We start from the raw sequence: 26,238 nt of genomic DNA, 5'->3' as shown, positions 1-26,238 counted from the left end.
GCTCCACCTCCCCCATGGCAGAGACGAGAGATCGGGGAGAGCCCGAGGTGCGCTGGGGTGTGGCCAGCGCCTGCGGCCCTTGGGTGCTGTGGTCACCCCTTCCCACCAGGGACCCCCAGGCAGACCCACCTTGCAGGTGCCCTGTCCCGGTGCCCGGGTGAGAGGGCCCAGCTCGGGCGCGGGGAGCACAGGTGCAGCAAGGGGACAGGTGGATGGTCACTGGCGCCAGGACAGTGGGAGACGTTTACAGGGATGGCGTGAGGCCTGGGGCGGGGGGGGCGTGAGCGAGGGGAGTGGGTGGGGTGGTGAGCACTGGGCATTCAGCGGGGAGTAGCCTGCGGGGCTGGGGCGGAAGCCGTGGTCTGACAGCCACACGGGCTGGTGGGAACGGGCTGCGCTGGGCTGCGGGGGGTCCATGCAGCCTTCTTCCCACGTGACGACCTGGTGACCTGACGGACCTGGGGTTCATGACTGACGTTTTCTCCAGCTTAGCCCCCAGGGTCCCTGGCGACACTCACTCTCGGGGCCCACAGGTGGGGCCCTGAAACTCACCCAGTTAAGGTTTTGATGCTGCTTGCAAGCTTGGGTGGGGGGCGGGAGCCCCTTGGGGACAGCCTGGCTCTGCTGCCTCGAGAACCCCCGCAGGCCTGGGGGCTCCAGCAGGACGGGGCAAACTCCGCTCTAAAGGTCCACACGCTTCCAACGAGACAAACGCACACCTGTCGTCCGCCCATCTACCTTCAGTGGCCAATTTTATTATAAAGAACGGTATCAAAATATACAAATCTGTTTAAGAACAACCAAGAAATGCAGCTTTAAGGGTCAAATAAGCGTCAGCCGTTTCAATGAAAGCAGCTTCCCCTGGGGCGACGGTGTGACGTGAAGGGCCACATCCAGGACGACAGTCTGAATAATTTAAGGGGCGGGTGTGACTTCATAAATCTTCGTGGGACGGCGGCTGCGTCGGGCTTGCTTCTGTGACTTCTGTCAGAAAACAAACAGATCGGCCCGTAAAAATCCTAGCACGGAAGGTGCCGAGGACGCGGCCACGAGGCCGGCGCTGGGGCCGTGGGAACGCGTGGACAGGCTGCCCACGGCCGTGGGGCGGCTCCAGGCTCCCTCCGGATGCAGCAGCCCCACGCGCCCCACGGCCGGGGTGTCCCGACGGCACCCCAGAGCCGCCACACCGCTGTGGGAGAGACGGGGGTGATGGGAGCCGGCGAGGTGCTCCCAGAACCAGCCGGGACGAGACAAGAGCCTGCGTGACGTGTGGGGACAGAGGGTGCGTGGCTGCGGCCCCTCCGCGGCCCTCGCTGACCGTGAGGCCCCTCGGTTCCTACAGCGCGTCTACATGTGGATTAGCTTCTCTTTATCCTGCCTGGACCCAGGGAGCTTCTGGAGCCTGGGCCAAGTCTTACTGCTTCGGGAAAACTCTCAGCCATGGTCTTTTTTAACGTGGCTTCTTTCACGTTCTCCGTGTTGTTCTAGAACTTGTAGGAGGTGACTGTGGGAAGAACTGTGTCCCCCCACAAAAGACAGGCTGGCATCCCCGGTGCCTGAGAACGTGACCTTACTTGGAAACAGGGTCCCTGCGGGCGATCAGGTTAAGAGGAGCTCACCGGGGTGGGCCCTAACCCAATGGCTGGTGTGCCTATAAGCAGAGGGAACTTCGGACACAGGCTCCAGGGAGAGGGCCACGTGACAGAGGCAGAGGCTGGAGGGACGCAGCTGCCAGCCCAGGAACGCCAAGAGTGACAGCCACCAGAGCCACAAGGGGCAGGAAGGATGCTCCCCGACAGGCTTCAGCGGGGAGGCAGCCCTGCCGACACCTTGATCTCAGACATCCAGCCCCCAGGACCGGAGACGCGAACGCGCCTCTGGGGTGGAAGCCGCACGGTCTGCGGCGCTTTGTCCCGGCTCCCAGGAGCCCCCGTGGGGCCGCCTGCCCTTCCCGCCGCCTCCCTGCACGTCTGTCTCGGCCGGACCCGGGGGCTGCTCGGCTGGCGGCCCATCTGCTGACCTTCCTTTGCGTCCACCTCCCTCCATACAAGAGGGAGCGCCCCGGGGCTTTGTCCCCATAGAGGACTTTACACTCTTGTCTTCCAGGGACCCCGGCTCCCATCATCCCAGGGCCACTTTTTGTGTAAATTTCTTAACTTGGGGACAGGTGGCAGCGCACCCAGGCCCTGCGGCCGAGGGCAGAGGGCGGCCGTGGGGCGAACGGTCACTCACCGGCCCCCGCCGGCCCCGTCTGCACACAGATGTCCTCAGCCTCCTCGAAGCCCTCGGGGCACACGCAGACGAAGCTCCCGGGCGTGTTGTAGCAGTTTTCGTTCCTCCTCAGACAGGGCTTTTCCGCCAGCGAGCACTCGTCAATGTCTAGATAAAAGCCTTCCGCTGACCAAGCGACTTCCATAGGCAAACATACCCATCGGGGATAGGGGGATTCACACGTCATGATTCACTCACACACAGAAAGCGCAGAGACGGAACCATCCCATTAGAGAAAGGAGACAGAGGGGAGGATTTAACAGGAGCCCCAGAGCCAGGCCATCGGGGGCGGGAAGAAGAGCCGGTCCAAGCAAACGTGAGGGCGGGAGCCCGGTGGTTCTCCAGCCGGGTTCCAGCCGGGCTTGACTGTCAAGGCGGACGTCCAGCCGGGGCCCACAGGCCCTCGCTCGGCCCCCACCCCCGTGGGCGCGTGAGAATTGGAGTCTGCAGCCCAGGGTCCCGTCCCCACCGGCGCACGTGGCCTCTGGGAAGGTTCCCGCCCCCGAGTCGAATGCAGACGCGCCCGCTGACCTGTGCACTGGCCGCTCTCTTTCGAGAAGCCGGGGACGCACTCTTTACACCGCCCAGGGCCCTTCCCTGTGCAGCCCACGCAGGTAGAATCACATTCTGGAAACAAGAGGGGAGGGAGATGATGACATGAGACCCCCGTCTTGTGGGCAAAGCGCGACCTGAAACCACACACACGCGAGATGGCGGAGGCCCTGCGGCCGGGAGAGCCCAGTGTCCCCAGCCTGGGGGCGGTGGGGAGCAGACAGCGCGTGCTTGAGGCAAAGTGCGGACTTGCTGCGACTGACCGATTGACCATTGACACCGTGCTGCTGAGGGACCTCGGTGCAGGCCGGGCTGCCGGAGCAGCACCGACGGGGCCCCTCCGTGACCTCTGTCACGTGAAGGATGGGGGGCGGCATCTTTCCTCCAACAAAACCCGCCTCCAGCTGTGACGCTGCCGACTGGCCAGCCGGGAGCTTGGTGCCGAGGACAGCAGGGAACGTGTGATGCTTCGGGGGCGTCTCACTGAAGCCGTGTGTCCACGAACATGGGGACAGGACGGCATGGCCGCGGACACGGTGAGGGGGTGCGGCGGGGAATCGGCACCACCTTTCAACCTTTTGGGGGGGTGGGTGGCCCTAAAATCCACATTCCCTTGAACCGAGCAACTCGGAAACTCATCCAAAGAAAACAGTGAAGAATGTAAAAAGCTTTACCTACAGGGGTCTTCAAAGTTTGTAACTGCGGGAAACTGTATGACAAATGTTCAGTGATACAGATTGTTGGAAAAAACTGAAGTAACAGCATGCTCCAAAATAATTAACACGATGTACAAAAATGTGACGTGCAAAGGCGGTCACGAGACTGTTGAATGAAAAACAGGTGACGAGGCCCCGCTCAGATCCGCGCCGCCTGCCCGGGGCCCCTCCCCGGGGAGTGGGTGGTTGTCACCTTTTGCACACACGGGTCACGCTGACAAACCACGAACACCTGGGGGAAGCGGCGGGCCGGGAGGCGCGCTCACCCTGGCACGCGAAGGAGCCGCTGAGGTTCTCGCAGTACTGCTGGTCCTCGCAGGGGGGCGGCCCCGCCGTGCATTCGTCTACATCTGGAGAGGACGGCACAGCTGTGGGCGGCGGCCGCGCCCGGCCGCTGGCCAGAGGGACCGCCGTGGGGAGACGCACAGTCAGTCATCCTCGGGGGCCTCTGTGCGCAGGTGGGACCGGCGGCTGACCCGTGAGCGCTTCCACGGGGCCTTGGTGAAGCTCCAAGGCGGGGCTGGCGGGGGCACCACCCTCCCCACTCAATCTGGGACGGGAGGCCCCTGACTTGCCCGCGGCTGAGCAGCTGTGAGGATGAGACCAAAACCGAGGCCCTGGCGGGAGGACGGCAGCCCGGCGGCCACCCACCCCTTGCCCCACCGCCCCCGCCAGCACCTGGGCCTGCGCGGACTCAGGCGGGGCCGAGATGCGGGCGGCCGGGCTGTAGGGCAGCACTTGCGGGCTGCAGCTTGAGGAGAAGACACCCCGGGTACAGGCGGGGCCCCGGCTGGCCGGGCACGGTGGACAGGGAGAGCCACGCGCCACGGCTAAGGCCTCCAGAGCGAGGGGCCATGCAGAGTCCACCACAGTCAGAGGCTGTCCATGTCCCGCAGTGTCCGCTTGCCGGCCAGAGCCCCCCACCCCACGTCTGTCTCTTTTATGAAACCAGGGCCTGAGGACACACGATTGGGCCTAAGTCCCAGGCTCCCCTCCCGGGCCCTGAGCCAACAGGACCACCGGGGCCACCTGATGGCAAGGACGGGGGACAGGGGCCACCTTCCCAGCCCAGAGTCCAGGCCACAGAGGGTTCACGTGCAGCAACCAGCCCACAGGCAAGATCGCACGCGGGCAAGCCCAGCCTCCACGCTGTGACCCGTTAAAATACAGCCTGGAACGTCAGAGGCTGCTTCCTCACGAGTCAGAAGGGGGCAGAGAGCAGGAGTGGGGTGTCCTGAGGGTAGCTGGGGGCTGCGCAGATGTCACGAGAGAGTGGGGGGAAGGGGTGGGGGAGGGCAGCCCGCCAACCTCACCTACGCAGGCGTCGTCCTCCCGCACCCAGCCCACTTCGCACTGGCCGCAGTCTCTGTTGGTAGGGCCCGTGCACGTCTTGCAGGACTCGTCACAGGCTGGAAGGCAGAGGTGGGACGGCCGTCAGTACGTGGGGATCCCGTCTCAGGAGTGAACTCGATGCAAAGGGCGTTTCGGAAATTAGGAGCTGACATTCATAGGGTGAAAATAAAACCCACAAACCAGCAAAAAATCCCAGAGGAGCAAAAAGATACGGTCAACAATAGAGAAACCTACTCGTGTGATTCACAACATCCCTGGACTTAACCAGAGAAGAGGACACACAGGGATTTCCACGCCCGGGGGTGATAAAATTCTCAGCAAATGAGGACTCCAGAGGAATCGCTGTAACCTGGCAGAGGTAGCCTCCCAAATGCTGGCGCCCACACCCAGCTGGGAACATGCATGCCGCCCGCCAACGCGCGTGGACGTTCTGGGCCCGGGAAAGGCCTGGGGGTAGGAATCGGAGGGGCTGGCCTCCCAGACACCCAGCACATTCTCCACGGGGCAGCCCAGGGGAGCGCGGCCTCACCGCCGCCAGCCCTGACAGGAGAATTCAACGTGACTGCTGACACCCCAAAGCTCTTCCTGTACATCAGTGACAACCAACGAGAAAGCACGTCGAGACAGGGCACCACTCGTGGCTTCCTCCTTGGATTTACACATGCACGCCCCGTCAGAGGACGCCATCCTGGGGGCATGGGCCTCCCCAACCGGAAGGGAGAAGCGTGCCCATCGCAGCTGAGAGGGCTCCATCCGTGCAACCCCGCGGGGCCCATCTCAGAACTCACGGGGGTGCCCAGAACGACAGCCAGGGCACCTTTGAAGACCCAGGTGGGAGAGCCCACCTCACCCGACACCAGGGTGCCCAAGACGGCGTGTCCTCCACGCGGGGCCCTGGGGCCAGGCGGTCACACTGCGTGGCCCCCGCTGTCCCGGTTCTGACCTGGGCCGCCTCCCCACCCTGCTGGTGCCCTGACGTGGCCAGACTCGGCCCTCTGCCTCTGCTCCACTCCGAGACCCTAAGCCTGAGTGACCGTGGGGACGCCAGCCTCTGATCCCCGCGTTGCGCCCAAGGACACCCGAGCCTCCTGCTGGGACAGCCGCGGGGAGAGCAAGCTCGGGCCCAACACTCCAGGTGCAGGTCTGGGGCCCCGGGACCAGCGCGGACACCACGGAGCTGGAGGCGCCACACCGCCCACCCTCTGAGCCCGTCTCCAGAAGGACATCGAGGGAAAGCAACTCACACTTCCCTCCTGGGGCTGGTTTGGGGACAGGAAGCGAGACCATCCCCGGCTGCTGGTCCCGTCATGTCCCTTCTCACATGGTACAAGGGCCCGCGCCTTCCCCCGCGGCTCCCGGAAGCCTGGGTCAGCGGTCACCGCGTCCCCCTCCCGTCTACACAGGCAGCTCCAGGTACCTGAGCAGATGCTGTGCGTCTCGTTCCTCAGTGAGTTGAAGTAGCCGTCCGTGCAGTCGGCGCACAGCGGTCCCCGGTACCCCAGGTAGCACCGGCATGACCCGTCGCCCTGTCTGCTGCCGTCTCCGCTGCAGTGGCCGTTCCCGCTGCAGGGCCGCTCGGACCCGCCCTGGCACGCTGCGGGGACGCCGAGCCCGCTCAGAGCGCACCCCGTGACACGTTCATAAAAACAGCTCTCTGCGTCTCGCTGAGACCCCAGCCCTGCTTCACCCCTTCCGTCTGGGGACATAGGAGCCCCACACTGGCGAGGTGTCTGGAGGAGGCGTCGGCTGGCCTCACCCGGGACACGGGGCCAAGGACGGGACAGTGAGGACCCCCGCTGTGACACCACACCAGCGGGACAAGCAGGGCAGCCTCGGCCAGGGTGGGGCCTGGGTGCCAGGATCGTGCCCTTTGCCCCGTTGATCCACGTGAACATTTTGGTGACGCCTGGGTGGCAGCCATGGCTTCACTCCGTCTCTTCAGCCCCGGAGGCTGGACGCCCCTGGGCCCGGCCTCGCACACGGGCTCCGCGGCCTACGGGCCACCTCCCCGCACCCAGAGGGCAGCACCCAGGGGGGCGACAAGGGTGTCCGTGGAGCCCTGAGCATACTTGGGCCCAGATACCCAGAGGCGAAGACCTCTACTGCTGGGAGGAGGCTGTACAGGGCCACGTTCCCACCCGAGCTCCTGCCCAGCCGGGAAGCACTACAGGGTCAGCCGGAACCACGCGGGACGCTCGCGCGTCCCCGCAGAAACCTCACCCAGGCAGTCTGGCCCGTAAGTTCCTGGAGCACAACAAACTTGCAGCGTTTTCACACAAAACCATTCAAATAAGTCAGGATACTTCTTCTTCCTGAGGATTTTAAAAAGCGTTCAATAAATCTCACGCGGCAGATTTCCTCAAAACAAAAACACGGCTGAACATGTAACGGGCTTCTGAGCTCCATGGGATCTGGGAGACGAGGGTCTGGGTGCCAAAAGGCTTCCAGCTGATACCCTCGTCTGCATGGTCGCGCTTTGGTGATAAAGGATAGGAATGCGGGTAAGGAAGAAAACGGGTGGGCGGAAACCCCTACTATTTTTGTAGCTTTTTAAACCCGACATCATTTCGAAAGCCAGGAGTCGCTGGCACTGGTCCCCGGGGACTCGGGCACTCACAGCCGCAGCCACCAGGTCTCCAGGAGCCCCTCGTGCTCCTCCACCACATGGTTGCACTCGAAGTCGCTGGTCCCACACAGGCCCTCCATGATCTCCAGCAGGCGGACCTCGCTGAAACACAAGGCCGTCAGCACGGCGAGGCCGGGGCAAGGGGCACCTCGGTGGTCAGCGTCCATTCCCCAGGGATGTCCCGAGGCCCCGCCTGCTGCCAGGCCACAACTACAGTGGCACTTCAGTGAAAGACCCTCAGCAAACACCCAGCTGGGGCAGGGGATAGTCAGTGCCAGGCAGAGAACTAAACATGGAGGGTGGGGCTGGTCAGGGAGGCCTGTCCGTCCTCACGGTGGGACATCGGGTGTGCGGTGTGCCAGGGGAAGCCCTGCAATGGGGCCGGAGGAGGCCGGAGCTCAGGGGGCGGGGGCAGGAGGGATTTAGCCCCACCTGTGTAGTTAAGAAACCACCGTGTCTGCCAAGTGGAGGGCGAGTGGGACAAGTGTGCGAGGCAAAAGGCCAGCCAGGAGCCAGCGCGCCAGCCCCAGGCAAGGAGAGGTGACAAGCCCCAAGAGACGCTCTGTGTCTGTCAACGCCGCCGGGAACACGTCAGGCGCCAAAGGCAGGCGCTGGGCCAGTCAGAGCAGGGCGCCCACCTGAATTCATACTTGGACAGCGTCTTCTCCTCCCAAGCCGTGTTTCCACCACCAAAGTTCTTCTTTGCTGTGTCCACCATTCCCTGCGGGGAGACGGCCGCACAGGGCTCAGCATTGCTGCCTCACCCCGTCCATGGTGAGGTGACCGGTCTATGGTGGGGTGACCACAGTTCATGGTGGGGGTGACCCAGTCCACGGTGGAATGACCCCAGATCCGTGGTGGGGGTGACCCAGTCCACGGTGGAATGACCCCAGATCCGTGGTGGGATGACCCAGTCCATGGTGGGGCAACTCTGGGTCCCTGGTGTGGTGACCACAGTTCACGGAGGGGGTAACCCCAGTAGACGGCGGAACAACCCTAGTCCATGGTGGACAACCCTACTCCTGGTCCATGGCGGGGCGACCTCGGCCAGACCCCTGGCCTCGTGTCCCCGCGGGGTGATCGGCCCACCTGGTTGAACTTGTCCACCAGCTCCCGGCATCGCTCGCAGGGCGTCGGCTTCTTGGTGGCCTCGCCGGGCGACAGCAGCATCAGAAGCAGCAGCCCCAGCACGGCCGGGGCCGGCGGGTGCATGGCGGGTCGACGTGGACAGTGCTGCGGAACGCGGCCGCACGGGCACTGGCCGAGGTCCAGCGGGAACCGGCCGAGCGCTGCGGCCTCCGGCGGCCCACCGGCTCCGAAGCGCCGGCCGTTCCCAGGGCTACTTGACGGCGCCGGCCGGGGCCCCGCCCCACCCCAGCCCTCGCATCGCTATTGGTCTGCTTGGCCCGCCCCGTCCCCATGTGGCCCAATCCGGGCTCGCCACGAGAGGCGACCAATAGAAAGGCCCCGGGTCAGCGTCCAGCCGGGAAGGTTGGGCACAGGGGGCGTGGAGATCCGAGCCCGCCCCTCGCTCCGGCCTCTCGCTTGCACCGCCCGCGGCGGCCATCTTTACTCCGGAAAGAGAGGGCGCCCGCCGCGACGGCGGCCGGGGTTTAGTGGCCATGTTAGGTTCGGGCAAGAGCGTCGCCTCTATTTTCTGTTTCCGCCGTCCGACTTCCGGCTGAGGGCAGCGCAGGCGGAAGCGCTTCGAGGGACCGCGCCGTGGACTGGCGAGGTCAGCGCGCGCGGCTGGGGCTCTAGGGACGGGCTGTGGGGACCCTGGGCCGGCGCTGTCGTGGTGCTCCTTGGGCCTCACCGTGCGTGTCCACGCGGGACGACCGCTGGGCTCCTCACCTGAGGGCAGTCTCCTCACCTGGGGTTGGGGCTCCTCGCCGGGGGCCTGATGAGTGTGTTTCTGGGGTTCCAGACATCTGCATTTCCCCACGTGCCCGAGGCAATTGGCGCCGGAACCCGTGGTTTAAGTTAGGAAGAACGAAGGTGGGCGTTACCTGGTTTCTGGTAGGACAGAACTGCCAGAAGGAAGCAGTACAAATGATAGAGTTTTCTCTGGCCGAATTTGTACCAGTTCCTTTGTGTTTCCAGCCAGGGATTAATAACGTGACCATCTGACTTGACCAGTTTCAGTAGAGACCTTAGAATCCGAATAGACGGGGACAAGAAGGCCTTTGCACCTAATCTGAGGGGTCACCATCCTATAAACGACATGTTTTAAAGTCGTGGCCTGTTTTAGCCTGTGGGTGCCTGAGATTAACAACCCAAACGGCTGCAAGCAGGTGTGGACCGGTGCGGGTGCGTCTGCTGACCGCCTCGGGCCCGGTGGGGGGTTGACCATGGTTTCTGTACTTGCTTATGTCCTGTTTGTCTCCTCGTGGTCCCGGGTGGGCATGCAGCGGCACCCGCTAGCGCCTTCCAGAATCAGCTGCTTTGCCACTTGGTTTCTGCCCTTGGTCTTTAGCACGGAGCACACTCTTATCTGGGTGAGAAGCTCCTGGGGCCTGGAGCGGGGTTTGGCAGGTACCTTTTCACCCCACAGCTCACGAAATAACAGAGTCTAGATCTTCCCGCAGGGGAACCTCCTCTCTGGGCAGAGGCGTGGAGTGGGGTGTGCGGGGACTGGCCTGGGACAGCTGTGAGCCCAGGTGAGGTTCCTGCCACGGAGCACCTGCGCAGCTGCTCCAGCCGCCTGGCCTTAGAGAGGCTTCCTAGTTCTTTAGACTCTTTTTGCCCTCGAACAGTAAGAGGAACAGAGAGGAGTATATGAACGTTCCGTGGTCTCTTCGGCTTCACTGGAAATTAAAGCGTTAACGTTTCTTTAATGAAAATGTAAACTGGTGTGATGAGATCCACGCTTAGTTTTTATGAATTTCTTCTTCAAGTAGTTTGTTGGGCACCGGCTGTGCTGGTACAGCAGTGAGTCAGCCCTGCCCTCGGCTTGTGAGCCCCGCAGGGGAGACAGATGCCCCCTGTGATGACCAGAGCCCATCCTTGCTGAGGTTACAGTGGGGAGCGGGGGACAGAAGAATCTCGCCCTTACATGTGGTAAGGGAAGAATTCTGTTACTTCCCTGGAAACTGCATGTTATTTTGGTAATTCTTAATTATTAGAGCTCTTTGACCCCCTTACTTCCCTCACCTCACCACCACCACCCTAGCAAACAGGATTCCTGTTCCCCCTCACTTGTTGATTCCCCACTTGCTATCCTAGGAGAGTACAGACTTCATACCTCTCCCTCCAACCAAAACAGTAAGCACTGTGGTTCTCTCACTTCTTGCCCTTCTGGGTTTTGTTTGTTTGTTTGTTTTTTGCGGTCCGCGGGCCTCACTGTCGTGGCCTCTCCTGTTACGGAGAACAGGCTCCGGACGCATGGGCCCAGCCGCTCCGTGGCATGTGGGGTCTTCCTGGACCGGGTCACGAACCCGTGTCCCCTGCATCGGCAGGCGGACCCCCAACCACTGCGCCACCAGGGGAGCCCTGCCCTTCTGGTTTTGATCAAATAAAAGCAAACCTGTTTTCAGACAAGCCAGAAACAGGAAGAGTTTGCCATCTTCCTTTCCTCGCCAGATTGAAAGATGGAGGTTTTCCACGAGTAGGAACTGCCCCAGACACTTCCATGGTTTTCTCAGGAAGCTTCGTGCCGTGGGGTGCCCCGCAGAGTCCTGTCAGTGTTTGGCTGGTCCATTGCAGGCACACCTGTCTGCATCCCCACCCCCCGGGGACCCACTCTTGCTTCCTGCCATCCACGTGTCTGTGCTCGCGACCAGCGTGGTGCTCCCCGGGGCTCCAAGAGGCTCGGGGGGTGAAGATCAGCACACAGTGGGTGGCGGTCCACGGCCCTGTCTCACCATCCCTGGGGTGCAGGGCCTCGCTGGCACCCCAAGCCCTGCACCTCACCTCCTGTCCTCTCGTGGCTGTCCCTCTGCAGTTCTCCAGGCGCACCCCTCCCGCCCTCCCACTTCGCAGCCTCCCGGCCCATCTCCCTCGGCCAGTACCGTGCGGGCCGAGCCCAGCTTGTTGCTAACTCTCCGGCCAGGTTTCAGCTTCTCGAGCATGGGGGTCGTCCTGCTGCTGTCCAGCGCTGGGCTGGCCGAAGGCCCGCTGCACAGGGGACTAAACTCAGTTGCACGGTTCTGCAGCTCAGGTCTTTCTTCCTGGAAAAGGGTTCGCACAGCTTAAAGCGGAAGAAGGCTGGTCAAAGTACGAAAGCTTCTCTAGCATGATTTGTCTTTCAACGTTCTATTTTGATGTGTTTTCAGATTACAGAAGCTGCAGCAGTCCAAAGGATTCCCATTACCCTGCAAACACATTGCCCAGGTGTTAACTCGAGCGTGAGAATGCCCGGGAAGAGCCCGTCGGGCCTGGGCAAGCAGCGCCGGCTCCTGGGGCTGCTGCTGGTGGTAGCCGCCGTCCACCTGCTCGCGTGCCCCTACACCAAGGTGGAGGAGAGCTTCAACCTGCAGGCCGTGCACGACCTGCTCTACCACCGGCTGGATGTGGAGAAGGTGAGTTCCCGCCCAAGCCGTGCCTCGACCCCCGCTGCCTGGGGCCTCTGCTGACCTGCCCTCTCGCTGCAGTTTGACCATCTCGAGTTCCCTGGCGTGGTCCCCAGGACGTTCCTTGGGCCGCTGGTGATCGCGGCACTCTCCAGCCCCGCCGTTTACGTGCTTTCGCTCTTGGAAGTGTCCAAGTTCTATTCTCAGCTAGTAGGTAAGGGGGTCTTCATACGGGGACGGGGTGGAGAACTGCAGTGTGGTCACGGGGTCTCAGTCACCCAGGTTGAGGGTCCCTCGTGCAGCAGGGTCCACCTGTTGGAATCTCGGCCACTCGGCAGGGGGACTCAGAGCGGGGACAGCGTCAGCCCCGCCGGGCTGTGCCCGCGTGACTGCAGTGGGGGCCGAGGCCCACCCCCCGAGAGAAGCAGCATGTTTCCCAGCTGAGTCAAATGCATCTCACGGCTGGTTGGTCCGGCCTCTACGGAGAGCTTTAAAAATTGCACATTCCTGGGGAAGAAGCAGTTGTGCTTCTTGAGAGGGCAGATGAGGCGATGGAAATCCACCCTCGTTCTAGGCTGTTGTGGTCACGTGGGGGGCCAGGAAGCCTTGGACGGGAGAGTTGGGGGCCGCGTCTGAGCATCAGCTCCTTGGTAAACGCCCTGGAGGTATTGGCCAGGTGGCGGGGCTGCTGGGGTCAGTGCCGGGCTGTCGCCCTGATACTCCTGCCCTGCCCAGCGACTGAGTGCCGCAGGCCCCTGCCTCGGGGACGCCAGGCACAGTGCAGCTTCAGGATCGGGGGGGCCAGAGTCGAGGCTGTCCGTCTTCCACGGCCAGCCCATTTTTTTGACAGTTTCAAAGGTGTTCAATAAACGATGTGACAGGACACGAAATGTGGGCCACCACACTCCAAGTTAAAAGAATTCAGTGAATAGCGAGTGAAACACAAAATGAACAAATTCGCCTAAGGCTAGTTTCAGTGAAAAATATACTGTCACTTTAAATAGTTTCACTCGTTTTATGTGTCTATTTTTTTTAACTGAAGTGTAGTTGGTTCACAGTATGGCATTGTATCAGATGTACAGCAAAGTGATTCAGTTATATGTATATTTTTCAGATTCTTTTCATTATAGGTCATAAGATACTGAATACAGTTCGGTGTGTTATACGGTGTATCTTTGTTAATTTTCTGTTTTATATCCAGTAGTGTGTATCTGTTGATCCCAAACTCCTAATTTATCCCTCTCCTCCTTCCTTTGGGTGACCGTAAGTTTACACTCTGTGGCTGTGAGTCTGTTCTGTTTCGTATATAGATCCATTTGTGTCATGTTTTAGATTCCACACATAAGTGATACCACGTGATACTTGTCCTTCTCTGTCTGGCTGGCTTCACTTAGTTTGATCACCTCTAGGTTCCTCCGTGCTGCTGCAGCGGCTCGGTTTCCTTCTCTATGGCCGAGTACTATTCTGCCGCGTACACGCAGCCCGTTTTTAGTACCGAAGGCAGCTCCCCTCCTTCAGGGCCATTTCGAGACCCCGCCCCGCTGCTGTCACACACGGCGCCCTCTCTGTTCAGTCAGGGCCGTCCTCGGACTTGGCGTGATCTTTGGACTCTGGACCTTACAAAAGGAAGTGAGGCGGCAGTTTGGGGCCGCGGTGGCCACCCTGTTCTGCTGCGTGACGGCCTCGCAGTTCCACCTGATGTTCTACTGCACGCGGACGCTCCCCAACGTGCTCGCCCTGGCGGTGGGTACGTAGCCGCCCGGCCGGCCCGCCTGGGGGGCCCTCCGAGGTGCCTGCTCCCCACCAGGCGTCTCAGGAACCCTGCGAGGGGAGCAGGGCCCTGTCCTCGGTGCTGGACTGAGGCCCGGCTTCCAGGGCTCGGCTTCTCTTGAGCAGGACCGGAGCTGGAGCTGGTCTGCGGAGCTGGGAGGAGAGCAAGCCACGCGCGGGGCCGGTGGGGACGCTCTGGGAGCCTCAGGAGGCCGAGTGCGGGGAGCGGGGACCTCGGGGGGACCGGGCGGCAGAGGCAGCCGGCAGGGGAAGGGGAGGAGGCGGCCGAGGTTGGCGCTGGTTGCGCGGGTGCGAGGCCGCGGAGGAGGCGGGGAGCCACGTGGACGCCGGCGTCTGGGGCCGTCCGGGGCCGTCCGGCCTGCGGAAGTGGCTCGGGCTGTGTCACAGCGCCGGACGCGGGCCGGGCGGGGGGCTGTCGCGGTGCAGCCTCGGGCCCGCGTTGGCGGGTCTGGCTCTGAGAGGTGCCGGCTGTCTTCCGGAGGGTTCCGTGCGGCTCTGCTGCGGGGAGAGCGAGCGGCCTGCCTCTGGCCTGTGCCTTGCAGTCCTGCCGGCGCTCGCAGCCTGGCTGCAGCAGAGGTGGACGCGCTTCATCCGGCTCTCGGCCTTCGCCATCCTGGTCTTCAGAGCCGAGCTGAGCCTGCTCCTGGGCCTGGCGCTGCTGGCGCCGCTCTGCCTGCGGAAGGTCTCGGTGGCCAGGGCCCTGCGCTGCGCCGTGCCGGCGGGGGTGCTCTGCCTAGGTGAGTCGGGTCACCGTGGCCGTGCTGTCTGGGGCCTGTGCTTGCTTCGTCTTGTTTTATGGAGACGAAACTCGGGAGGTTTTCTTATCTTTGTTTTTCGTTAAATGAAATTACCTTCACCTTCAGTGGTGTTAAAACGTTTGGGTGCAGGTCCCTGGCTGCTCTGCCCAAGGGTCCCCCACGAGGGCCCCCACCCCCTGCTGCCCGGGGCCTGCATCAGGGGCTCCTCTCCTCGTGTGTCTCAGCCAGGCCGGGCGGCCACGAGGGACCTGCGTGAAGAGGCTTGTTCGGGGAGTAGGTCCCGACGCCTCACCTCCTTGACGTGAAGCTGCTGGTGGCTCCTGGTTTCTGTGCTGGCGGGGCTGTGTCTCGGGAACATCCACCTGTGACCGGGACTCCGCGGCTGCCGTTCAGCCAGCTGCGTCGAGATCCGAGCTTCCCAGGCGCCCGTGTTCTTTCCTGAGGTCTTCTTTACTTAGGACTGACGGTGGCCGTGGACTCCTATTTTTGGCGCTACCTCGTGTGGCCAGAAGGAGAGGTGCTCTGGTACAACACCGTCCTGAACAAAAGTTCCAACTGGGGTGTATCCTTCCAGTGTCTGCACGGTGGCCCACGGGGCGGGGCTGCGCGATGAGCCACTCTCCTCCTGTGTCCACACCTGATGGAGCATGGTGGCTGCTGCAGCGCCAGCACTGGCGCCTTCTTCCCTGCAGTCTGGGCCTCCCCTGGTCCAGTGGCCACCACCCGGTCGGTGTGTGTAGCCGAAGCGTCTCCTTTGTCCTCATGATGATCTGCTTTCTTTTCACATTTTATTCTGGAGTAGTTAAACACACGCAAATAGAATACTGAGTCCCGAGTGGGCCCATCACTCTGGGACAATCTGTTTTTACAGTGAAAAATGGAGGGAAAAGTTAAAGAAAAGTTAAAGAACTCTGCGCAGCCCCACTCGCCACCCGCGGTCTGGCTCTGGCACCGACACCCGAGTCCCAGCCTCTGTCCATGTGTGAAGGGCTCACGCTGTGGCCCGAGGCGCGAGGGTCCCAGGTGTTGCAGGCAGGGGCGCCATCAGGGCTGTATCTACCGCACGCTCCTGGCTCCCTCCTGAGCTCGGCCCGGGGACGGGCAGCTGTGGCTGGCACGTGGCCTCCTTAACCCTCCTGCCACAGACCTCGCCACTGCTCTGGTACTTCTACTCAGCCCTGCCTCGTGGCCTGGGCTGCAGCCTGCTCTTTGTGCCCCTGGGCGCCGTGGACAGAAGGGCCCTGGCGCTGCTCCTGCCAGCGCTGGGCTTTGTGGCTCTGTACTCACTTCTCCCGCACAAGGAGCTGCGCTTCATCATCTATGCCTTCCCCCTGCTCAATGTGGTGGCCGCCAGGGGCTGTGCCCGTGTGTGAGTGCCGCCACCGAGACGCTGCTGCCTGGGCTCCCCTGGGGGCGCTTTACCGGTTCACAAAGGGGAAGGTGCTTAGGGTAAACCAACGTGTTTAACTGGGCGCCTGGCCAGGCTTTGGTCAAGGGTCCAGCCTGAGTCTACAGGGCCAGCAACTGGCCTGTAAATGACAGATGGCGAGTGCCTCGCTCCGTGGGCTTCACGGTCCTGCCCGCGCACTGTGACAGCGGCCTTATCCCGTCTGCTTCCCTTACACATAGGCAGTGCGGTATTTGGCCCGGAGGCTACGCTCTGACCCAAGTAATGACGTGGGATGCTTGAAAATGCAATATAAGTTTTATTTTTAATTTTTTTTGTGGTACGCGGGCCTTTCACTGTTGTGGCCTCTCCCGTTGCGGAGCTCAGGCTCCGGACGTGCAGGCTCAGCGGCCATGGCTCACGGGCCCCGCCGCTCCGCGGCATGTGGGATCTTCCCGGACCGGGGCACGAACCCGTGTCCCCTGCATCGGCAGGCGGATTCTCAACCACTGCGCCACCAGGGAAGCCCTGCAATATAAGTTTTAAATTGGCATCTGGGTGGAGTTTCAGAGAGCCAGTGTCACGTCTGCCTGCTTGCTGGTAACTCTCGCGCAGCGACAGCAGGCAGCGGGCTTCTAACGATAGTTTCTGCTCTGCTGCTGCCGTTGCCTTTCCGCAAGGTGCACTGCTCTTTTACAGGCTGAATAATTATAAGAAGTCCTGGCTGTATAAAGTGGGGTCCCTCCTTGTGATAGGACACCTCGTGGTGAACGCCACATACTCGGCCACAGGCTTGTACGTGTCCCACTTCAACTACCCTGGCGGCGTGGCGATGCAGAGGCTGCACGAGCTGGTGCCCCCCCGCACAGGTAGGCGCTCAGCCCCCCGCTACCGGCTGCGGCCCTGGCCAGAGGTGCCGGATTCGCAGCGCTAACTGAGCAGCCGCGGTTTCCGCAGATGTCGTTGTGCACATCGACGTGGCCGCTGCCCAGACAGGTGTGTCCCGGTTTTTGGAAGTCAACAGTGCCTGGAGGTACGTCCTCGTCTCGCGCAGGGGCTCCCGGGGCCGCCACGGACCCCGCGATGCACAGCCTCGCTCTCGTTTGCAGGTACGAGAAGAGAGAGGACGTGCAGCCCGGCTCCGAGCGCATGCTGGCCTACACGCACCTCCTCGCGGAGGCTGCCCCCGGGCAGCTGGCCCCCTACCGGGACACGCACCGGGTGCTGGCCAGCGTCCCAGGCACAACCGGGCTGAGCCTGAACCTGAGCCGGCTGCCCCCCTTTGACGTGAACCTGCAGACCAAGCTGGTTCTTCTGGAGAGACTTCTCGAGCCTTCCTGAGGAGGAGGAGCCAGAGGCCCTCCAGGAACGTCGGGCATTCCGACAGAAGGGGACGAGTCGGGAAACGGGAAACAGGAAACGCGCAGAGGACCACGGGCGTGGTCTCGCGGGGGCGTGCTCTCGCGGGGGCGCGGTCTCGCGGGGGCGTGGTCTCGCGGGGGCGCGCTCTCGCGGGGGCGCGGTCTCGCGGGGGCGTGCTCTCGCGGGGGCGCGTCCACAGCCACAGCCGGGACTCCCCCGTCCACGCCGCCCACCGCTTGTGAGAACGAGGGGCCTGGCACCTCTGCCAGGGAGACGGTGGGTGGGGTGCTGTTTACCGTGCAGAGCCAGTGCTGTTCACGGCAGCGGGATGTGGATCTTGCCCGCGGAGCTGCTTGTGTGCCGCAGGCTGTGGCCTCTCGGCCCCTGAAAGGGCGTCCCCCTGGGGCTGCGTAACCGCAGAAACTCAGCACTCACCTCGTGCTGGACTCGTCCCCACCAGCACCTAGTCCTCTGGGCGGGGCCTCCTTTGTGGTCACAGGCAGCCGTTTCCATTTCAGATGAGGCTTTAGGAGATAAACGCGTTCAAAAAGAGTGAGAATCGAATTGTAAATGTCTTATTGTTGATCTCAGGTGATGCTTCCAGAGACTGCCTCCACCTGGGTTTTGTTTAAGTGATTTGGGCACTTTCCCACCTTAATGAACAGTGTTTACTGAGTTCCTGACACGTGTCTGACTTCACCGGGCACTGAAGACGATGCAGGGAACCGAGTGTGATTTGCCCGCGTGCACACACACTGCACACGCATGCACACGCTACACACGTGTGCGTAGAGACAGGCAGTCTTTCCCGAGCCATTCCAGAGGGAGTTGCCTACACCTGGCCTCCAGCCCGAGTGCCTTGGTGCCTCGGAAGGAGGTGGCGCTTCCTGACCTTTAGTTTCTGTTTTTTTCCATCGAAGCTGACAAGCAGTCTGTGCGGCCCCTCCCCAAACCTCCCCGACACAGCGCCCACTGGTGATTCCTGCTGCGGCCGCCCGCCGCTCAGCAGGCTCCCACCTTCCCCCGTTGCCTGTTTCTCGTGAGCGTTTGTTACTGATCTGTCATCGGCAGTTCTCATTGTTCACATGTGGCCCCCGGCCGTCAGCCTGCACGCGTGGTCTGCTGCCGGACCTCGATGGGCCCTGAGCTGCCCCGTCGGTTGCCTTGGTGTTCAAACTGCAGATTCCCCCGGGGGGCCTGTCAAGCTGTGCTGTCCCGGCTGCGTGCCCCGTCGTTACCCTGCTTCCTGGCACAAGGAGTCCCACGCAGGCTCCTCGGGCCTCTCTGTCTCCACCCAGGAGTCGGCCGTTTGGAGGGCCCGGGCTCCTCTGGCAGGGACTGGTTTCAGAGACCGAGATCTGGGTGCAGTGTGCTCATTGCTAGCAGGATGCCCGTGTTTCTAGGCCCTTTCTGCGGAGAGAGGGGGGACAGGCGCACCTGCACGTGGGCACACGCTTACGCATGTGCACAGGTGTGAGAGGCCACAGCACCATGCTGACACCTCCAGTTACACCCCATCTCTGTGGGCGTCTGTTGGCCTCCCTCATTCCACGTCTGCATGTCCTGTCCCTGCAGTGAGAACCCTGACCCCGACATCAGCATACGTTTTACCCGTGTCAAGGGACACCGACCCCCACGCAGTCGGAAATCCTCATATCACCTTTGACCTCCCCCCAAGGCTTAATTACTAATAGCTCCTGTGGAGTGGAAGATTCACCCATAACATGAACGGTCGATGACACATATCTTGTATGTTATATGTCAGATGCTGTATTCTTTCAATTATGTAAGCTACAGAAAAGAAAATTAAGAAAATCATAGGGGGACTTGCCTGGTGGTCCAGTGGTTAAGACTTTGCCTTCCAGTGCAGGGGGTGCGGGTTTGATCCCTGGTCGGGGAGCTGAGATCCCACATGCCTTGCAGCCAAAAAACCAAAAACGTAAAACAAGCAATATTGTAACAAATTCAGTAAAAGACTTTAAAAAATCATAGCGCATTCCCTGGCGGTCCAGTGGTTAGGACTCTGTGCTGGGGGCCCGGGTTTGATCCCTGATTGGGTAAGTAAGATCCTGCAAGCTGCGCGGTGGGCCAAAAAAAAAAAAAAACATAAAAAAAATATTTATAGTACTATAATACTGTACTGTATTTATCAACATCATGAGTTTTCATGTGTTTCCAAGATGAATAGTCTGTGAGTACCTATGTCATTATTATCTTAGACGATACGAAAGGCTGTAGATGTTACGCATATAACTAATACTAGACAATAATGAAAAGATTTTGAAAAAGAAATTCACATTTATTTACAGGTACAATGACACGCGCATTGATAATGGAGCAGCAGCAACATGACTGCTACGGTTGCCTCGTGTAATCGACACGATCACTTCCAGGCAGCCCAGCCTATACGCTAATGGATGGATCGTCCTAAAATTTTTATGGCACATAGTATTGCAGTCATATTCATAATACAGCATTGGGAACATTGTTACATTAAAAAAAAAACCTATGATGATACTAGACTGTTACACAGTTTCTCCAACTAGGAGTCAGGGAGGGAGGGAGACTGTACCTAATTCTTTGAAAGCAAAGTTATAAAACAAAACCACATTGTTAATTTTATACTTAGTATCACTCAGCTTATGCCTGTGTGAGGATGGACCGTCCACTTCCATATAAGTCTTTTACACGGCGTACAGCTGTTCGATTTTCGCATCGAGACACACGACAGAGAGGTCTCTTAGCCGCGACATGATGATCGTTCACCGCTCCTCCTCGTCCTCACGCTGAGACAGGAGGAGGAGGAAGAGGAGGGGCAGGTCTTGCTGTCTCAGGCGGCAGAGGTGGGGCGTGGGTGGACGCAGGGGAGGCCGGTGCACTCGGTGAACTTGGCAGAAATACTTCATAATCTCTGCCCGACTTCTTTGCTTTCTCACTTCTCTAAAGTGTTTCTGTATGCTACCCATCCTGCCACCACTTGCTTTAGCTTCACTACCCGTATCACGGAAGGATCCATATTGTAAAACAAGTCAAAAGTCGTCTTTTTTTTTTTTTTTAAAAGGGGATACTTTTTTTTTTTTTTAAACATCTTTATTGGAGTATAATTGCTTTACAATGATGTATAAGGGGATACTTTTTTTTTTTTTTTTTTGTGGTACGCGGGCCTCTCACCGCTGTGGCCTCTCCCGTTGTGGAGCACAGGCTCCGGATGTGCAGGCTCAGCGGCCATGGCTCACAGGCCCAGCCGCTCCGCGGCATGTGGGATCTTCCCGGACCGGGGCACGAGCCCGTGTCCCCTGCATCGGCAGGCGGATTCTCAACCACTGCGCCACCAGGGAAGCCCCAAAAGTCGTCTTGACTCACTGGAACCGTTCTGCCAGGCTGTCTGATGTCAGTTTGTTTCCTGGCGCTGCTTCTTCTTTGCCTGTCTCGTCGTCTGCCTCTGGCTCAGGAGCCCTCATCTATCTCCATCAGGTCGTCTTCTGTGGGTTCCTCTGGTGTGCTGCCTAGTAGCCCTTGAATTTTTTTTTTTTTTTTTAGACGGTGCCACGTGGCTTGTGGAATCTTAGCTCCCCAACCAGGGGTCGAACCCAGGCCCCTTGCAGTGGAAGCTCGGAGCCCTAACCACTGGACCACCAGGGAAGTCCCAGTCCTTGAATTTCTTGAAGACCCATATCTCAGAACCGTTCACCCCCCCTGCCCACTTTATTTGCCAAACCCACAATCTCTTTCATGACTTTCTTGATTTATTTTTATTTATTTATTTATTTATTTTTGGCTGTGTTGGGTCTCTGTTGCTGTGCGCGGGGTTTCTCTAGTTGCGGTGCGTGGGCTTCTCATTGCAGTGGATTCTTGTTGCGGAGCACAGGCTCTAGGCGTGTGGGCTTCAGTAGTTGTGCCATGTGGGCTCAGTAGTTGTGGCTCACGGGCTCTAGAGTGCAGGCTCAGTAGTTGTGGCACGTGGGCTTAGTTGCTCCGCAGCATGTGGGGTCTTCCCGGACCAGGGCTTGAACCTGTGTCCCCTGCACTGGCAGGCGGGTTCTTAACCACTGCGCCACCAGGGAAGCCCCCCACGATTTCCTTGACTGAGTCTGTGGTAAATCCTGTGAAGTCATGCACAGCATCTGGACATTTTTCTCCAGCAGGAATGTATTGTTTTGGGCTTGATGGCTCTCACGGCTTTTTTTTTTTTTTTTTTTTTTTTAATAACAACGATGGCATCCTCAATATTATGATCCTCCCAGACTCTCAGACTTTCACGACAGTCTCTGTATCAGGGTCTCTTCCATAGCGTTGATGATCCTTTCTATATAGTGTGTTGTGTGTAATGAGCCTTAAAGGTCCTATGGCCCCCTGACCTAGAGACTGAATAGAGACATTGAGACCACTTCAGCACTTCAGCACCTTCGGTGTTGAACTCATGGGGTTCTGGGCGCGCAGGCGCGTTGCCTAGTATCAAAAGAACTGTAAAAGGCAGTCCCTTCCTGACAAGGTGCTTCCTGAATTCAGGGACAAGGAATCGATGGAACCAATCCAGAAAAGGTGTTCTGGTTGCCCAGGCCCTTTGGGTGTCCAGTCAGAAGACGGGCAGCTGCTGTTCATCTTCTCCCTGCAAGGCTGAGGCTCAGCAGCGTTACAGATGAGGGCAGCCCTGGCCATAAGCCCGACCGCGTTTGTGCAGGACACAGAGATGGCCCATTCCTTCCTGCCTTGAAACCCGCTTCCCGCTTCTCCTTACTGATGAGTGTCCTTTGTGGCATTTTTTCCCCCAGGACAGGGCAGTTTCATCTGTATTAAAACCTTGTTCAGGCAGATGTCCTTTCTCCCCAGTGATTTTCTTAACAGCGTCTGAGAACTTGTCTGCGCTGCCTCTCCCGTTACCTTGACATTTTAAAAGCCAAACCTCTTTCTAAAATCATCAAACTATCCTTTGCTGGCATTCAATTCTCCAGCTTTACAACCTTCCCCTCCCTTTCGCTTTAAGTTGTCGTATGATGACTTTGCTTTTTCTGGAATCATTATTAGATTCTATATAGGTGCACCTTTCTTATGGCAATCCTGCGCCCACATAAAAGCTGCTTTTTCAAATGAAAATAAAGAGGTATCTCACAAGAAGTGCAAGGTTTTCTGCCTGCTGGTGTAGCTGCAGTGCCAGCTTCGTGGATTTCCTTTTCTTTTTTACATTCATCTTGAAGTGGCGGCAGCCGCAGCTGCAAACCTCACTCTGCGATGCACATCAAGCCATTCAGCTTTTTCTCTTCGCGTCTTGCCTTTTCTCTGCGTCTTGGGAGTGCCTGCAGCATTGCCAGGGCTCTTCGTGGGTCCCGTGGTGGTGGTCAAGGTTCCTGGTGTTGTACTAAATACAATGAAACAATCCGCAAGAGCCACAAGAGTTTGCGGTTTACTGGAGAGACCACCTGCTCCGGAGGGGGTGAGCGCACACGGTGTTGTAGGCGGATGCGGGGAACACGCGCTCCGGAAGCAGCAGCAGGGGTGGCTGCAGCATTATTACTGTAGGTGCTACAGTTAATTCATGCAGTGGGGACTTCATACGGCATCTTTACATTTGCTTCCTTTCTCTGCACTTCAAATGGAGCCATGTGTTGTGTGCCTCAGGTTTTTTTAAAAAATAAATTTATTTATTTATTTTTGGCTGCATTGGGTCTTCATTGCTGCGTGCGGGCTTTCCCTAATTGCGGCGAGCAGGGGCTACTCTTCGTTGCAGCGCGCGGGCTTCTCATTGCAGTGGCTTGTCTTGTTGCAGAGCACGGGCTCTAGGCGCACGGGCTTCAGTAGTTGTGGCGCGCGGGCTCAGTAGTTGTGGCGCACGGGCTTAGTTGCTCCGCGGCATAAGGGATCTTCCCGGACCAGGGATCGAACCCATGTCCCCTGCATCGGCAGGCGGACCCTCAACCACTGCGCCACCAGGGAAGCCCTAATTGAGCATTTTATATGATAAAATTTTCTCTTCTTTTTAGCATATGGGTTATACTTCTTCTGTACTTTTTTTCTTAGTGGTTGCCCTAGAGTTTGCAATGTATTATATATTTACAGCTAATCCAAGTCAATTTTCAAATTATTGGGTTGGCCAAAAATATGTATGGAAAAACCCGAATGAACTTTTTGGCCAAGCCGATACTATGCCACTTCCTGTGTGATGTGCAGGCTTACAGTGCCTCCCTCTGATCACTTGTATCATTGGTGGCACTCATTTCACTTATATAGAAGCTACACACACACACACACACACACACACACACACACACACATATAATATACACTCATATATTCATACATGTATAAGCATACAGAAGTGAATACATTGTTGGTATTATTATTTTGAACCTGTTAATTCCTAGATCAATTAAGAATTTAAAAATTAATTGATTCCTTCTTTGAGCTCTTTCTTATTTTATGTAGATCCAAGTTTCTGACCTGTATCATTTTCCTTCTCTCTAAAGAACTTTCTTTAACATTTCCTGTCAGGCAGTCTACTGGCCACACATTCCCTTGACTTTTGTTTTTCTGAGAAGGTCTTTCTTTCTCTTTCTTTTTTTTTTTTTTTTTTTTGCGGTACGCGGGCCTCTCGCTGCTGTGGCCTCTCCCGTTGTGGAGCGCAGGCTCCGGATGCGCAGGCTCAGCGGCCACGGCTCACGGGCCCAGCCGCTCCGCGACATGTGGGATCTTCCCAGACCGGGGCACGAACCCGTGTCCCCTGCATCAGCAGGCAGATTCTCGACCACTGCGCCACCAGGGAAGCCCCCTCTCTTTCATTTTTAAGAATAATTTCAAAGGGTATAGAATTCTAAGTTGGTGGGGTTTATCTCTCAACACTTTAAATATTTCAGTCCACTTTCTTCTTGCTTGCACGATTTCTGAGAAGTCAGTTGTAATTCTTATCTTTGTTATTTTGTAGGTAAGGTATTCCCCCCCCCAACCCTGCCGGTTTCTTTGGGGTTTTTGTCTTTGATTTTCTTTAGTTTAAAAATGATATGTAAAGGTGTAGATTTTTTGTTTTATTTATTTATTTATCGGCATTTATCCTGCTTGATGTTCTCTGGGCTTCCTGTTTTGGTGTCTGACATTTCAGTTGCGGAAATTGTCAGTCGTTATTTTAAATCATCTGTTTCTTCCTCTTTCATTCCTTCCAGTATTCCTATTATACAAGTTACACCTTATGTAATTGTCCCATAGATCATTGTTTTTTCCAGTCTTTTTTCTCCCTGCTTTTTGCTTTTTGAGGATTCTATTGAGACATCCTCTAGCTCAGAGGTTCTTTCCTCAGCCATGTCCAGTCTACTAATAAGCCCATCAAAGGCTTCATTTCTGTTACAGTGTTTTTTTATCTCAAGCTTTTCTTTTCAGCTCTTTTCCGGGAGTTCCAACTCTCTGCTCACATTGTCCATCTTTGCTTGTGTGTCGTCTACTTTATCCATGAGAGCCCTCAGCGTATTAAACATAATGGTTTTAAACTCCCAGTCTGATAATTCCAACATCTCTGCCATATCTGGTTCTGAACCTTGCTCTGTCTCTTCAAATTGTGTTTTTTTTTGCCTTTTAACTGTGTAATTTGCCTTGTAATTTTTTCCTGATAGCCAGACATGATGTACTACTGGGTGAAAGGAACTGCTATAAATAGGCCTTAATAATGTGGAGGTGAGGTGTGGGAGAGGGGGAAGCCTTCTATGGTCCTGTGATCAGGCCTCAGTTCTTTTACTGAGCCTGTGCCTCTGGACTGTGACCTTCACAAGTGTTTCTCAGTCCTTTTTCTCCCCTTGGTTGGGACAGGCTGCCCAGAGGAGGCTGGAGCTGGGCATTTCCCTTCCCCTGGTCAGTTAGGCTCTGATAACACCCCAGCAGGTCAGGCTCTGGTTAACAAGTTTTCCTTGAGAGCAGCCTTGTTAAGGAGAGCAGAGTGCTCTGTCACATTAGGAAATGGTTCCTTCCCTCCCCCTGCAGAAAGCCTGAGGGGACTTTGCTCTGATATTTACTTGGGAACCTGATCATGCTCCAGGGGTAAATCTCACAGTATTGTGTGGGCTCCCTTATGACTGGCTCCCCCGGAGTTCTTAACTCTCACAGTTGCTGAGGACTTTTGAGTCTCCAAAAATACATCAACCGCAGTTTAAGATTTTCTGCCCCAGAACTGGTTTCCCAGGCCAAGTTGCAATCCTGACTCTCTACTCTGGGAAACCATGATTCACTGTACTTGCCTGTCTCCCCAGTCTTGGGGGCAACAGTTTGACCTGTGTCCGCCAAGAAGAGTTTTTGATTTTTCAGATTGTTCTGCTTTTTACCTTTTAGCATGGAGTTGCAATTGCCAAGCTCCTCACATGCAGAACTCAAAACTGGAAGTATATATATATGTGTGTGAATGTATATATATATATATATTTTTTCTTTTTTAATGTATTAGTCTCTTAAACATGGGGGGAAAAAAACCCAAAAGTGGAGTTACAATGCATCTTCACAATAATACTAGGTTTTGTAGCTGCATATATATTTACCTCTCTGAACACTTCATTTCTTCACATGGCTTTGAGTCAGTCTGATGTCCCTTCATCTCACCTGCAGGGCTCCCTTGAGCATTTCTTGCAGGGCAGGTCTAGTGGTCACTAACTCCCTCAGCTTGTGTGTATCTGGGATTGTCTTAATTTCTCCCTCGTTTTTTTTTTTTTTTTTTGTCTGCGTCACGTGGAATACGGGATCTTAGTTCCCAGACCAGGGATCAAACCCATGCTCCCTGCAGTGGAAGTGTGGGATCTTAACCACTGGACTGCCAGGGAAATCCCTCTCCCTCATTTTTGAAGGATAGTTTAGCCAGATATAAAATTCCTGATCGACAGTTTTTTTTCATTTAGCACTTTGAATATATCAGCCCATTGTCTTCTGGGCTCCAAGGTTTCTGGTG

At 57.7% G+C, this 26,238-nt stretch overlaps 2 protein-coding genes across 2 annotated transcripts; one reads left to right on the top strand and one right to left on the bottom strand.

Annotated features, from left to right (window-relative positions):
• Positions 1–735: 735 nt before the first annotated feature.
• Positions 736–8,887, bottom strand: CRELD2 (cysteine rich with EGF like domains 2). The gene is made up of 10 exons (XM_059082079.2): positions 8,608–8,887; positions 8,157–8,239; positions 7,510–7,620; positions 7,113–7,204; positions 6,310–6,486; positions 4,853–4,948; positions 3,806–3,889; positions 2,803–2,898; positions 2,233–2,379; positions 736–984 (listed from the first exon to the last, which is right to left on the bottom strand). The coding sequence occupies exons 1-10, from the start codon at positions 8,728–8,730 to the stop codon at positions 935–937; spliced, it is 1,059 nt and encodes a 352-aa protein (XP_058938062.1). The 5' UTR covers positions 8,731–8,887; the 3' UTR covers positions 736–934.
• A 176-nt stretch (positions 8,888–9,063) lies between these two features.
• On the top strand, positions 9,064–17,886 carry ALG12 (ALG12 alpha-1,6-mannosyltransferase). The gene is made up of 10 exons (XM_059082069.2): positions 9,064–9,253; positions 11,793–12,038; positions 12,111–12,243; positions 13,603–13,776; positions 14,363–14,557; positions 15,037–15,140; positions 15,724–15,947; positions 16,665–16,834; positions 16,923–16,998; positions 17,075–17,886. Exons 2-10 carry the CDS (start codon positions 11,871–11,873, stop codon positions 17,304–17,306), a joined length of 1,476 nt encoding a protein of 491 aa, XP_058938052.1. The 5' UTR covers positions 9,064–9,253; positions 11,793–11,870; the 3' UTR covers positions 17,307–17,886.
• Positions 17,887–26,238: the final 8,352 nt, after the last annotated feature.

Source organism: Kogia breviceps, chromosome 12, assembly GCF_026419965.1.
Source record: "Kogia breviceps isolate mKogBre1 chromosome 12, mKogBre1 haplotype 1, whole genome shotgun sequence".
Taxonomy (NCBI): domain Eukaryota; kingdom Metazoa; phylum Chordata; class Mammalia; order Artiodactyla; family Physeteridae; genus Kogia; species Kogia breviceps.
Note: the sequence above shows the minus strand (reverse complement) of the source record. Positions and strands in the feature narration are given on the sequence as shown.

What these genes read in the sequence shown, in the direction of transcription:
- CRELD2 (XM_059082079.2), bottom strand. Translation starts at nt 8,730, where the DNA reads ATGCACCCGCCGGCCCCGGCCGTGCTGGGGCTGCTGCTTCTGATGCTG. An exon ending in TTACGGGCCAGACTGCCTGG is followed by an intron (nt 6,487 to 7,112) that starts GTGAGGTTTCTG and finishes GCGTCCCCGCAG; the next exon opens with CGTGCCAGGGCGGGTCCGAG. An exon ending in GGAGGACGACGCCTGCGTAG is followed by an intron (nt 3,890 to 4,852) that starts GTGAGGTTGGCG and finishes CGTCCTCTCCAG; the next exon opens with ATGTAGACGAATGCACGGCG.
- ALG12 (XM_059082069.2), top strand. Translation starts at nt 11,871, where the DNA reads ATGCCCGGGAAGAGCCCGTCGGGCCTGGGCAAGCAGCGCCGGCTCCTG. An exon ending in GGCGGGGGTGCTCTGCCTAG is followed by an intron (nt 14,558 to 15,036) that starts GTGAGTCGGGTC and finishes TTCTTTACTTAG; the next exon opens with GACTGACGGTGGCCGTGGAC. An exon ending in GCTGGTGCCCCCCCGCACAG is followed by an intron (nt 16,835 to 16,922) that starts GTAGGCGCTCAG and finishes CGGTTTCCGCAG; the next exon opens with ATGTCGTTGTGCACATCGAC.